At 48.3% G+C, this 13110-nt stretch overlaps 9 protein-coding genes across 9 annotated transcripts; 5 read left to right on the top strand and 4 right to left on the bottom strand.

Moving 5' to 3' along the window:
* Positions 1-99: 99 nt before the first annotated feature.
* Bathy05g01800 (predicted protein) lies at positions 100-795 on the bottom strand (the record flags this gene model as incomplete). Its single annotated transcript, XM_007513042.1, has 1 exon — positions 100-795. The coding sequence occupies one exon, from the start codon at positions 793-795 to the stop codon at positions 100-102; it is 696 nt and encodes a 231-aa protein (XP_007513104.1).
* Positions 796-908: 113 nt separating this feature from the next.
* Bathy05g01790 (unknown protein) lies at positions 909-1586 on the top strand (the record flags this gene model as incomplete). The annotated part of the gene is made up of 1 exon (XM_007512905.1): positions 909-1586. The coding sequence occupies one exon, from the start codon at positions 909-911 to the stop codon at positions 1584-1586; it is 678 nt and encodes a 225-aa protein (XP_007512967.1).
* Positions 1587-2269: 683 nt separating this feature from the next.
* Positions 2270-2806, top strand: Bathy05g01780 (predicted protein; the record flags this gene model as incomplete). Its single annotated transcript, XM_007513109.1, has 1 exon — positions 2270-2806. One exon carries the CDS (start codon positions 2270-2272, stop codon positions 2804-2806), a length of 537 nt encoding a protein of 178 aa, XP_007513171.1.
* A 193-nt stretch (positions 2807-2999) lies between these two features.
* Bathy05g01770 (ribulose-phosphate 3-epimerase) lies at positions 3000-3695 on the top strand (the record flags this gene model as incomplete). The annotated part of the gene is made up of 1 exon (XM_007513294.1): positions 3000-3695. The coding sequence occupies one exon, from the start codon at positions 3000-3002 to the stop codon at positions 3693-3695; it is 696 nt and encodes a 231-aa protein (XP_007513356.1).
* A 338-nt stretch (positions 3696-4033) lies between these two features.
* Positions 4034-4327, top strand: Bathy05g01760 (unknown protein; the record flags this gene model as incomplete). Its single annotated transcript, XM_007513306.1, has 1 exon — positions 4034-4327. One exon carries the CDS (start codon positions 4034-4036, stop codon positions 4325-4327), a length of 294 nt encoding a protein of 97 aa, XP_007513368.1.
* A 78-nt stretch (positions 4328-4405) lies between these two features.
* Positions 4406-8092, bottom strand: Bathy05g01750 (unnamed protein product; the record flags this gene model as incomplete). The annotated part of the gene is made up of 1 exon (XM_007513296.1): positions 4406-8092. The coding sequence occupies one exon, from the start codon at positions 8090-8092 to the stop codon at positions 4406-4408; it is 3687 nt and encodes a 1228-aa protein (XP_007513358.1).
* Positions 8093-8419: 327 nt separating this feature from the next.
* Bathy05g01740 (predicted protein) lies at positions 8420-9583 on the top strand (the record flags this gene model as incomplete). Its single annotated transcript, XM_007513034.1, has 1 exon — positions 8420-9583. One exon carries the CDS (start codon positions 8420-8422, stop codon positions 9581-9583), a length of 1164 nt encoding a protein of 387 aa, XP_007513096.1.
* An 87-nt stretch (positions 9584-9670) lies between these two features.
* On the bottom strand, positions 9671-11107 carry Bathy05g01730 (predicted protein; the record flags this gene model as incomplete). Its single annotated transcript, XM_007513169.1, has 1 exon — positions 9671-11107. The coding sequence occupies one exon, from the start codon at positions 11105-11107 to the stop codon at positions 9671-9673; it is 1437 nt and encodes a 478-aa protein (XP_007513231.1).
* Positions 11108-11496: 389 nt separating this feature from the next.
* Bathy05g01720 (anthranilate phosphoribosyltransferase) lies at positions 11497-12714 on the bottom strand (the record flags this gene model as incomplete). The annotated part of the gene is made up of 1 exon (XM_007513223.1): positions 11497-12714. One exon carries the CDS (start codon positions 12712-12714, stop codon positions 11497-11499), a length of 1218 nt encoding a protein of 405 aa, XP_007513285.1.
* Between the last annotated feature and the right edge of the window lie 396 nt (positions 12715-13110).

The following is a 13110-nucleotide window of genomic DNA, read 5'->3' as shown; positions in this document are numbered from 1 at the left end:
ATAGATAGATAGATAGATGTGATTTTATGCTCATTACTAATAATATACAGCTCCTTCTTAGATACATATACACAAGAAGAAAAACGACTACTTCGCTGCTCAAATGTTACACTCGCCCTCTGTCGCCTCCGCGCACGTCTTCTCTTCCGTTCGCATCCGCCTCGCCTTCAACACGTCGCCTAAACTCGGCCGTCCGGTGATTTCCAATCGATACTTCGCCCAAACGTCGTACACTTTATTCGCCGCGGTCAATAACGCCGGAACTTTCGTAAACGAATACACCCACCCTAACCCAACGCATGAATACGCTTTCTCGAACACCTCCACGCCCGTCATGACGTTTCCTTTATACACGCCGTGTATCGTCGCCATGCCGGTTTCGTAACTTATTCCAGAGTTCTCCTCTGATGAATACAAAGGGTCCGCTAAATCGACAAACGCGATCAAGCCTTTCTCGTTCCGAGACTTTAAAAAGTTCACCTCTTTCACGCACAAAGGGCACTCGCCGTCGAATAAGAGTTTCAGGTCGTATTTTATTTGCTTCCGTTTCTTAAACTCCTCCTCCCGTTGCGACGACGACGACGATGAAAATGATGTCGACGTGGTCGCGAAAGAGAACGACGACGACGTTTTTGGTAATCTTCTTCTGCACGCGTTCGTGTTCTTGAACGAGGAGGACGAGAAAAACACCGGTCTTCTCGAAGAAGAAGAGGAGGAAGAAAAAGTACTCCTCGCGCTGCTCTTCATCGTTGCTGCTGCCATTCGGCCGAGAAGTGCGTGTCTCATCATGCTCATCTCTTCTTAAGAATAACGTGTTCAGATATAATGGAGAAGAGAGCGATTTTTTTAAGGAAACACCTGCTACACAAAAACGTTTGATTTCTTTCGCGTCCTCACATTTCGAGGGGATGGCAGCAAAAAAGAACAACAAAAACACCAACAACAACCAGACGAAGAAGGAGGCTTTGAAAGAGGCTGCTTTGACGTCCAACGGGGACGACATCATCGTCCCTTCTCCTTTGACGAAAATAGCGGACTTGCGGCCCGGGTGGATCGGAGACTGCTGTTTTAGAGTGATTGAAGAATCGAAAGAAGAAGAGGGAGAAGAGGAGGATGAGGACGAAAAGCGACGCAAACAAACGCAACAACACCCGAACGCCTCGTCCTCCTCCAAGCAACATCAGAATTCTCGTCGTTTTAGAGAATTTCTCGTCGGGGACGTCTCCGGGAAGATTAAGTTTAGATGTAGCGAGAAGAGAGAAGGTGAGTCATCATCTCGTCTTTATTCAGTCATCTCGTCATCATCTCTCGTCGTCGTCGTCGTCCTCTTGTTTTGGATTTTGAGACGGGCAGACGGGCAGACAGACACCAACCGAAAGAGAGAGTTGATCCGCGATTTTGAATCCTCCGAAAGATATTTTTCTTCTCAACTGACACCTGTTCTCTCTCTCTCTCTCTTTCTCTTTCAATACCACATCACATCACAAATCATCCTCAGCCGAAGCTTTAAAACAAAACGAAGCGTACGTTTTAAAAAGCGGGAAAATAGAAATGATCAGAGGCCAGATGCGACTGATGACGGATAGGATGACGTTCGAGAAGAGCGCGGTGACGCCTCTCGCGGACGAGGTAAACGAGCGGAGGGACGTCTGCGAGGCGAAAGATTGCGGCGAGTTGGATTTGAGCGCGTTGTTTTTCGATAGGATTCAATAGTAGAAGGGGGGGGGGTGCGACGCGGAGAGTCCGTCGTTTTGATTTTGTGTGTCGCATCTGCTCTCTAGCGTGTATGTAGTGTAATAAAACGCGTTGAATACGACGAGTTGAATATCTTTCTCTCAAAGGGAAAAGCAGCTTTTTACGTCAACACAAATTGTACGCGCGCGTTCCCCGGGGCTTTCATCAAAAGAATGAACCAACCAATCATCCAAGAACCAGGGGGAGAAGCATTTTCTGGTGGTGGTCAAATAGAACGCTACGTCCCACCGGAACCGTTTTGCGTCGTGTTCATAAAGCGCTCGTTCCCAATCCTTTCCTCTCAGTTCGAACGCGTCGGAGTTACCAATTGGACGTTAAACTTATCGAGCTTTGTTGGACGAGGGTACGCGGAGATTAAAGAGTGCGCATTGTGCGTCAACGGAGCGAACGGTACGAATTCATTCTTTTATAATAGTATCGTCATCCCGGAGTGAAAGAAGTATTAGTATTAGTATTAGTATTAGTATTAGTATTGCGCGCGTTAGGGGAAATCATCCATCGAAAGTGGTTTCGAATGGCTTCGATTTCTGTCTTGGATTTTACTCAAAAATACGCGAGCGCTGACATTTTCTCTCTCTCTCTCACACACATATGCGCACAAAACACGCATTACACAGTGCTGGATCACTCGACTGCGCTCGCTTTGTACGTGAAAGGAAGCCGCGGGCGAACAGCAGAAAACGAACTGAATAATAATAACTTATGGGAATACCGAGGTTGCGTGACGTTATCGGAACCGTCGAACACGTTCAACTTGACGTGGCCGATCGACCCGGGCACTTCTCAATTTTACGAGGACGCTTCGATAGGCGTTTCTTTAGAACCACTCGAGGAGTGTTTACAAAAAGACGCCAAAATTAGTGGCAGTAAAGAGTTGTTCGCGCAGCGAGTCGCGTTAGATTTGTGGAACTTTTTGAAGAGTTTCACCAGCGGAAACGAGACGGAACATTTAGTCGTTCCGAGGAACGTTTTCGATAGTTGGTATCAAAAGTTTACGACAAAGTTTCGACGGGATCCGGATTTTTTAACCCGGAATGTCAACGTCGTTTGAGATGAGACTAGAGATATCAACCCAGTTAGAAGAGTAGTACTATAGAACAGACGTGTAAAGTTAGTTTTGAGCGCGTAGCGTTTACCGCGACGAATAGGTAAATTTTCTCGTCGTCTCGTAGGTGTCTGTCCCTTTTCAACTTCATAAATAAAAGACGCACCATCATCAAAAACATCAATACAATCAGATTCAAATGACGACCGGAACAGAATCAAAAAAGCCAAAAGCGATCATCTCCCCGTCGTTACTCGCGTGCGATTTCGCCAACATGCAATCGGAATCCGAGAAAGTCCTCTCGTTCGGCGCCGATTGGCTTCACTTGGACGTCATGGATGGCCACTTCGTCCCGAACTTGTCCTTTGGCGCTCCGGTCATTGAAAGCTTACACAAACACTTCCCGGAGGCATATTTCGACGTCCATTTGATGGTGACGAACCCGAGAGATTACGTAGAACCGATGAAAAAAGCTGGGTGCGACATGTTCACGTTTCACATCGAAACCTGCGCGAACATCGACGAAGCGATTGGTCTGTGCGAAAGCATCAAAAAAGGAGGCATGAAAGTCGGCGTGGCGATGAAACCGAAAACGAACGCGGAATCTATTTTCGCCTTAGCGGACGAGAATTTCGTGGACATGCTCTTAGTGATGACCGTGGAACCTGGGTTTGGAGGGCAAAAGTTCAACCCGGATATGATGCCAAAAGTGAAAGAGTTGCGCGAGAAGTATCCCGCGATGGATATTCAAGTCGACGGCGGTTTGAGCGCGTCGACGATCGGCATGGCGAGCGAAGCTGGAGCGAACGTCATCGTCGCTGGAAGTTCCGTGTTTGGCGCAAAGGATGTGAAAGGTGCGATTGATGTGTTGAGGCAAGCCGTGGATGCCGCTTAAACCATCATCAGAGAGAGAGAGAGAGAGAGAGTGAGAAGTTTAGTTTTAATAGAAGCGCGTTTTACACAGTTGTTCCACACAACAAAGTCCACACTCAATCCACTCACACTAAAAGTGTTCCTCTCTCCGCCTCAAACGACAAAAAAGAAAGAAGGAAAAGGAACGTCATCATGGTGTTGCGAAGAGCTGCGAGTATTGCCGTCGCCTCCACGTCGAAGAGATGCGCTTCGTCGTCTTCTTCTTCTTCTTCTTTTGGAGTGAGAAGACACAACAGTAATTCCTCTTCCCCGTTGGGAAACAAAACGAATCCAAAAACGAACAATGTTAACATCGAAGAGATGCCGGAACTCACCGCGTTCGATGCAATCGGTGGATTACTCAAAGCCTCCACGGGAGGGATCGCGGTTTTTGGTGTCGGCGCGGTCGGGGTCATAGGCGTCGCCTCGTTTGCCGCGAACGTGTCCAAACAATTCATCAGAGACGGCGGCGAGAAGAAAGAGAAAACGAAAGGGAAAAGGGAAATTCTGTTGGAGGAACTGAACGCGTTGAAAGAAGGCGAGGACACGTGGGGGAACAGACGAAGGCAGAGGGAAGTTAAAGGAGAGCTGAAGAAGCTCGTGGACGAGATGTAGCAGAGAGAGCATTCATTGCGCGTTATAATGGTGTGCTATTGTTACTATTATTATTACTGTTCCTAGAGGCTATTATTATTATTCGTCGTCGCTTTTGGCGTTCTCGTCTTTGCGTTCGTCTTCGTCGGGCGAAGCCGCCGCGACGGGGTCTTTCGCTTCCTCTCCTTTCGCGGGAGGAGAAGAAGTAGAAGCTGGAGCTGAGTCCATATTTTCTTCATTCGTGGTGCTCTTTTTTGGCGTGGGCGATTTTGTCGGCGTTTTCGTTTCGGCTTCAGCCGCCATTGCTTTCATTTTCGCTTTCAATAATTTCGCTTCGTCGGCCAGACGAGCGTCGTTGTGTTTAATCGACTCCGCGACGACTTCAGCCAACTCTTTCAACTCGCGACCGATAATGTCCGAGTCGAATTTACCAGCTAAGCCGTGTAAGCACTCTCGCAACGCTTCGCAATCGGCTTTGACGTGTCTTTCGATGGTACCGCCGACAGATTTCCTTTCCTCCCAAACCGTTCTCAAGGAGGAGGCTAACTTGGCGTCAAACTCTAAAGCGACTACGCCGAGGACGTTGTTTTGATCGTTCTCTTCAAACATGCCACGGACGACTTTGGAAAGCGTTCCGAGTTCTTTCATTAATCCTTTACTGAATTGAGAGGCTTCTTTGTCGAAATCTTCGAGCGGTTCGTTTTCCCAGGCTTTGGCGAGTTGCGGTAACGTGCCGCGATGGAATCGCAAGCGTTCTCGAATGATTTCAATGAGCTTCAGATGGATGCGTTCGCAGTGCGTTTCGAAATCGCGTCCAACTTTATCGAGGTTCGCAAAGGCTAGTTTACGCCTCGCGTCTTCGTTGCCGATCGATGGTAGTTTGCCTTCACCTGTTGCGGCCGCGACGTTATCGCTACTGCTGCCAAACTTTGTCGTCGTAATGTCTGAAAGTTTCGCTTTCAAAACCGGCGCGAGGGATTGGAACAATCGGAGCGATTGTTGAGTCACCGACAGATGCTTCGCGGTGATGGATCTCAAGTTTGCGCCTTGCATGGCTTGTGCGCCGAGAACTAACACGCAAGCACCATCGTTGAACGCACCGAGTAATTCAGCGACGCGACGAGCTACGTCTGCCGATAAATCTGGAATACTTTCCGCGATATCGCTGTAATCGTTCAGCGTGCGAATGAGCATCAACGCCGTCGTCGTGGCGACGTGTTCAACTTTCGTGTTTTTATCGATAATTTTCGTCGGTAGCGGTTGGTTCTTATCGTTTTCAGCATTAGTAGTGGCGTTGCTTTCTTTCTTTTCATCCTTTTCTGTTGAAGATGCCACCGCAGATAAGCGATCCAAAAGCTCTTGAAAATGTGCCGGGACCGTCGCTTGCGACCAACTCTCTTGCTCGAGCAGCGTCTTCAACTTATCCAACTCGGCGGCGTGTTTCACGTTCAAGAACAAGCGCGCCTGAGAATGCACTTGCGACCTTAACGCCACGCACCGCTTCCCGTTTTTCTTATTAGCATTCTCCGCGAGACGAATGAACGCATCCGAAGCTTTCGTTATTCTCGTGAACGAAGTCGCGTCGAGTTTTGCGTTGACGTGCTTGCGGCAACTCAGGAGTCTGGCGAAAAGCATCGAGCCTCCGTCGATGATTGAATTCGACGATTCGCGGATGGCAAAAACTGCTTTGGAAATACCATCTCTCGAAAACCGCTCGTTGGCTTCATCGCGAGCTTCTTTCAGGACGAAATCCATAGAGAATTTTGGCGAGGGCAAACTCTTGGGCGTTTCCACGGCGCCAGCGCTTTCGCTCGCATTCTCATCGAATTCATCACTGGAAGAGGTGAACACGGACATCAAAACGTCTCGAATAATTTCACCGCGCTTGAAATGTAAGCGTGACATGATTTTGCTCACGGCATCGAGCGTTCGGATGTAATTATCAGAGGAACAATTTTGAAGCGCTAAATAAATATTCTCCATGTTACCGTCTTCTGCGTTTTTATTTTCAGCGACAGCGGCGCTGACCTTTGAAGGAGTGTTTGTTTTACCACCAACACTCGCGAAAACTTTTTCGCACACGCGTTCGACATCTCTTTTCAAATCACGCAAAATTTCACGCGAAACCGCGTGAATCGCGTCAACCGTTGGCATGACTGTGCTCGATCTCAACAAGCCACGAAGCGCCGGTAAGATGGACTCAGATACTCGATCGTACTCGTCTTTATCGAAGCTTCCCTCATCGTCTTTGATTTGATCGTCGACACCATACTTTACTATGTTCGCGATTCCATCGTCTACGATGTTCGATTCGACGCGAGCTCGAGAGCACAACTCTGCCGTAATTCCACCCGTGCATTTTCTCTTTGCAATCTCCAAATCTTTCGGAAGATGACTGAAACACGAAAAGACGTTTTTCGTCGTCGTCGTTGCCGCGTTACTTTTACCACCGCTACTATTACTAATATTCATGTGTTTATTGCTTGCAGAAGACATTGATGACGATCCTTTCTCTTCCTCTACCTCCCCCTCTTCGCTGTTGTTTTTCGTCGCCCTTTCAATCGCCGCTCTCAAACTTCTCTCGCACTCGTCGATCGCTTCTAAACACTCCGAATACTCCCCGGATTCTAACAGCACGTCCACGTCTAACTTCGTCTGCCGAATATTCTCGATATCTTTCAAAGTTTCCGCCAATCGTAAAATGTTGTCCCTCCTTCTCCATGTCTCTTTCACTTTTGCCGTGGCGTGCGCAGCTCTTCTAAAACTCCTCCGATTATTCGTTCTTAAATCGACGACTGCTTTCTTCGTCTCCTCTATCGTCTCTTGTAACTTTTTCGTTTTCGCCATCGCTTCTAAAAACGCCTCGGCGCGATCCCCGACGCGTTTCATAATCACGCTCTCCACCAAATCTAAGTACTGTCCGAGCTGCTCTTGCGCTAACACCGCGCTATTCGCCACGTTGTCGTCGTCTAACGACGTCTTATTATTATTATTATTATTATTATTGCTCTCTCCTACTAAATCCCTCACTAAACACGGCAAAATCTCCTCGAATGCCTCCCTCGACGTTAAATCAAACTCTTCTCGGAAAAAAATGGACGGCACTGAACTCAAAAGCTGATTTTGTCTGTGCATTTGCTCCTCGAAGTCGTCCGCGTTCATGTTGTTGGTCGCGGCGAACCCGTCCGCCAACGCCGACCCCGCGGACGACGACTTCGACGCCGTTCCCGCGCTCTTATTCTTCTTCTTCGCCATCGCTCTCGTCGCCACGAACCTCGCGTACGACGTCCGTATCGCTCTCAAATACTTCTCAAAGTCCGTCGGCGATACCTCCGGTAACGTCTTCTTAATCACTCCGTGGTTCTTCAACAAAGTCTGTTCGATGCGTTTCTCGTCCAGTAAGAGGTTGCTCTCTTTTTCCATCATCATCATCATCTTGTTGTTGTTAATGTTGTTGTTGTTGTTGTTCGTAGCACTCCCAGTATTCCCATCTTCGCTCGCGTATCCGAACAACGAGTACACCGCCGAGGTGAACCCAAAATCGTAGTAATCATAAAAGTCGTTTGAAGAAGAAGAAGAAGACGCCGTCGTCGTCGCTTCTCCTGAAGGCGCATTCAAAACGCTCGTTAAATACGACGTCTCCGCGATTAAAGACGCGATTCTTCGTCGCTCCTCTTCTTCGTCTTCCTTTTTGTCCTTCTTCAAAAAAGAATCATCGTTATTAAACTCTTTCTTCTTCTTCTTCTCTTCTTCTTCTTCGTTTTCTTTCGAAGTCCTCGCTTCCATCTTTATCTTCTTTAAAAGCACGAGAGAGAGATGAAGAGAGAGAGAGATGAAGAGATGAAGAGAGATGAAGAGAAAGAGAAGAACGAGCGGGAAGAGAGAGAAAATTTTCTGAAGTTTTTTTGCTCTTTTTGAAGAAATTTTTTTCTTCATTTTCCTTTGAGTGACACCACTGGAGACAATTAGCTCGTACACATCAACATCAGAGGAGCACGACTCAAACTACTCTACTACGACGACGACGACTCTCTCTTTATTAAAATCGCAAAACTGGATACGCTTTTAAACGAAAGAATACAGACGAGACTTTACGCTTTTTGACAAATAAAAATGTCGAACAGACATATATCAAACCCCGAGGAAGACGGGTGGGAAAAAAGCGACTTCCCAGTCGTGTGCGACGATTGTCTCGGCCCGAACCCGTACGTGAGAATGCAGAAAGAAAATTACGGCGCGGAGTGCGCCATCTCGGGAAGACCGTTCACGGTGTTCCGATGGCGACCAGGACACGACGCGAGGTATAAGAAAACAGTCGTGTGCAAAGAAATCGCGTTGGCGAAGAACGTCTGCCAAGTGTGCTTGTTAGATTTGGAATTTGGGATTCCAGTGCAAGCGAGAGATGCGGCGTTGGGGGCGATTTCAGATATGGCGGTGCCGAAAAGCGCGGTGAACGTGGAATACGTGACGAAACAGATCGAGGAGAAACTGGAGGAAGATGCTACCGCAGACGTGACTGGGATGTTAGGTGGAGTCGCCGGGAACGCGGAGGACGATTCGGTGGGAGGGAAAGCGGCGATCGTGAAGGACGCGATGGAACAGTTGACGCGGATGGCGAGGAAGAAGCCGTATTATCAAAAGAATAAGGCGCCGATTTGTACGTTTTGGTTGAAAGACGCGTGCACGCGAGCGGATTGTCCGTTTCGACCGTGCAACGGGGACACGCACATGCCAGAGTTATCCGCGAATGCAAAGTTTAGGAAGCAGAATATTAAGGATCGGTATTACGGGACGAACGATCCAGTCGCCGAGGCGATGTTGGAAAGAGACCGAGAGAAGAAACCGAGTTGGCAAGCGCCGGAGGATCAAACGATCAAGACGTTTTATATCAGCGGTGTAGACGGGGAGAACGTGCAAGAGGGAGATTTGAGAGCCGCGTTTTGTACGTATGGGGCTTTGAAGAAAGTACACGTGATGAAAGAAAAGAAGTGCGCGTTTGTGACGTTCGCGGAGAGAGAAGAGGCCGAGGAAGCGGCGAAGCAAAAATGCGGCGCGCTCGGATTTGAAATCAACGGCGTGAAAATGAAGTGCATGTGGGGAAAGTCAAAAAGCGAGAGTAAGAAGAAAAAGCAAGCAGGTGGAGAGGAAGGCAAAGAAAAAAAGAAGGAGAATTTAACAGACGTAGAAAAACTAGAACAGATGCCGTTACCGACTGGAGGCGCGAAGAAGAAATACGCGAGTATGGACGCGAACGCGATGGGCGCCGCGGCGAAGTAAAAGTACAGTTTTGTTTCTATAGCAGCACGTGTGTGCGTGTAATAATACTATTTTAATACAACAACCGGAAGTAGAAAGAGAGAGAGCTTATTTAATCAACCACCCGGCGAGGCCAAAGAAGGGTAAGAATCGATCGATGGCGGAACACGTAGGATCGACTTTCTTCGTGAAATAAATTTGCCACAAATAGAAGAGGACGATGTCGCACGTAAACGCGACCGAGACTCTGTCTTCGTGTAGAGTTTGCACGTAGTACGTCCATCGCTCGGCTAAGTCTCGCTCTTCGCCGGACGGAACGTATCCGTTCGCAAAGTACCACAGCGAGTAGACGCCGACTAATAAACCGTACACGCCAAAACCTTTGCTCAGCAAGCCTTTTTTACCTTCTCTCCCTTCTCTCGTTTTCGCATCTTCGTTGATCACACCTGCATCATCGGATACGTACGCGGACGTTTCGTTTTCTTTCCTATTCTCGCCGATACTCTTCGCCCTCGTGGCGAAATACGGAAGCAAAGTCGCGTTCGTGAGAAACATGGAGATGGACCAAAACGTGGTCGTTTTCAAATCCCCACCTTTCTCTTTGCCTAATTTCGTTTTATCCATCAACAGAACCGGAAACAACATAAACACGAACGCCTCGGCAAAGTTGAACACGCCCAACGTTTCCGGCTGGACTGGGAAATCCGTCGCTAGTCCGGCAAACGTGATGCCGGCTTCGTTCATGCCTTGTAAGATGAAGAAGAATTGAACGGAAGAGTTTATGACGTCTTGCAAACTTTCGGGAGTAATGGCCCATCCCGGGTATCCCGGAACTGGCGAAAACGGCGGCGAGAGGAGTAACACGTACCAATACGCAGCCGCGGTAGCCCACAACCCGGCGATCTCCAACGCGTTATTATTGTCGGAAGAAGATGTCGTCATCTCTCCCTTCGCGCTCCCTTCGTCACTACTCTCGTTATCATTTTTCTTGTTGTTCTCCTTCTTCTGCTTCTCGGCTAAAATCTGTTCCTTCACCAGCGGCGCTACGACCCGTATGATTGAAAACGACGCCTCCCCTAGCTTCATCGGCGACTCGACCACGTCTCTGGCGTAAATCAGCTTCCCGCTCTCCTTTGAAATCTCGTAAAACGAAGCGCCTCGCGCGTTTGGAAACGGCTCGCCTGCGATTTCAACGTGCCACGTGCACCCAAACGTCAAACTCTCCCCTAATCCTCCCGCCTCCGAGGACGAAGACGTCGTGCTTCTCTCGATGATAAAATCTAAATCGTCCGGTATCCCCGTGCAACTCTCCTCGAATAATTTTTTCACCCGCGCTTTCCCTCGGAATGGTTCTGGGAAGTTGAAATCTTCGTACACGATGTCGTCGTCGACAAACGTCAGCGCTTTCGTCACGTCTCTTTTATTGATGGCGTCGTACATTCCTCGCACGACTGCTTCCGCGTCTCTTCTCGTTTCCGATGACGATGACGATGATGACGCGGAAAGTGTCGTCGTTTCTTCCATCGCGCTGCTCTTCGTCGTCATCGAAACGTCGTCATCTTTTCCCCGCTTCGTCGTGAATCGAAACGACGTTTCCCGGATTTTGCATTTTGATGATGCGCGGGAGGAGGAAGAAGAGACGTGCGACTGATGATGATGATGATGATAACAGCGCGTGAAAGTCGTGGTTCTTCTCGCGACGACGTTAAAACGTGTCACTGATGATGATGGTTTTACCCTCGCGTGCACAACCATTACGAGTAGGAGTAGATATCTAGAGTCTTCGTTGTGTTTTGTGTTTCGTGGTGGAGAATGAAAGAAGTGACGAGATGACGACGACGATTTTTTCACAATTTTTTAAGAAGAGAAAAATGTTTGAATAAACACAAAGAGTAAAAATTTTTATCGTCACAACATCAACAATTGTTGCGTACTTACAAACCAGCCTTTTTACACTCCTGGGTCAACTGAATCCAACTGTCCAACTTTTCCCCGCCTTTACCGGTTTTGTGCGCCTCTCTGCACATGGCGATGCCTTCCTCGACGGACGCGGCTTGCTCCGCCGCCGCCATGGCGACGCCGGCGTTCAAAATCAAAGTTTCCGCCACTGGACCGGTTTCACCTCCCAAAGCTTCGCGCAAAATTTTGGCGTTGAGTTTAGCGTCACCACCGGCTAAGTCTTTTAATTCGCATTTTTTTATTCCCACTTTAGACGGTTCAAAGGTGTACGTTTTGACGCCGTCTTTGGAGACTTCCATGACGTCCGCCGGGCCGCACGGAGTCAACTCGTCCAAACCCATCGAGTGGACGATTAACGCTTTCTTCATTCCCAAACGCATGAATGAATCTGCCATTAACCTCTGAATATCCGTGGAGTAGACGCCAACGAGCGCGTACTTGGAATGCGCCGGGTTTAACATCGGTCCTAACAAGTTAAACGCCGTTCTCACTTTTAACGATTTTCTCACCGGCGAAACTTTCGCCATCGCCGGGTGGAATCTCGGGGCAAACATAAAACCCATGCCGACTTCTTTCACGCACTTTTCGATAGCCTCTGGGCCAATCTCCACGGCCACACCGAGCGCTTCCAAAACGTCCGCGGAGCCGCAGAGAGAAGACACGGAGCGGCTTCCGTGTTTCGCCACCTTCGCGCCCGCCGCCGCGGCTAACACGCACGACCCGGTTGAAATGTTCACCGTCCCCGCAGAATCCCCACCGGTACCAACGATATCCAAAACATCGTCCCCGGCGTTCACTTGTACCGCTCTCGATTGCATAGCTCGCGCTAACCCGGCCATTTCTGAGCTCGTCTCCCCTTTCGCTCGCAACAGGACCAAAAAAGCAGCGATCTGATTTTCCGACGCATCCAACAACGCTTCCATGGCTTCAAACGCCTCGTTTTCGGATAAATCCTTCCCTTCGCACAAATTTTCGATAACTTTTTGTAAGTTTATTTCCTGTTTCGCCGCGTGTACTGAGTACGTTCGAATACTATTCGAAGCAGTTGTTGTTGTTGTTCTCTTTTGTCTGCTTGATGATGATGATGATGATGATGATGAAAATTTCCGATGACGCTGATGTGCTCCTACTAATTTTCTCGAAGACGACGACGACGACGATTCAGACGACGACGTCGTCGTCGTCGTCGTCATCGCGCCGCGCTTAGTAATTAGGTGCGATGACATCAAAACGGATAAAGAAGAAGAAGAAGACATCAAAGTTTGTTGCTCTTCTGTTGCTGTTTAAAAATAGAGAGAAAGAATTATATCCAAAAACAAACGATATCCAAAACACACGACGAGTTCTTTCTCGGGGGTTACCTCTACAAAAAAAGAGAGAGAGAGAAACAAAACGCGAGAGGAGATGACTCTTGTCATTTCAGCCTTTCTTTTTGTGCGAAAAAAAAAAATTCCGCTTTCACGTGAAGAGAAAACACACAAAACAAGCGAAAAGAAAAAAAACGACAAAACAAACAGACGACTGACTTCTTCTTCTCAAGACGGAAACACACTTTACACCCATTTTGGAGGATTCATTCATTCGCAAGA

This window comes from Bathycoccus prasinos, assembly GCF_002220235.1.
Source record: "Bathycoccus prasinos genomic : chromosome_5".
In the NCBI taxonomy this organism is placed as follows: domain Eukaryota; kingdom Viridiplantae; phylum Chlorophyta; class Mamiellophyceae; order Mamiellales; family Bathycoccaceae; genus Bathycoccus; species Bathycoccus prasinos.
This window is presented reverse-complemented; position numbering and strand designations above follow the sequence as displayed.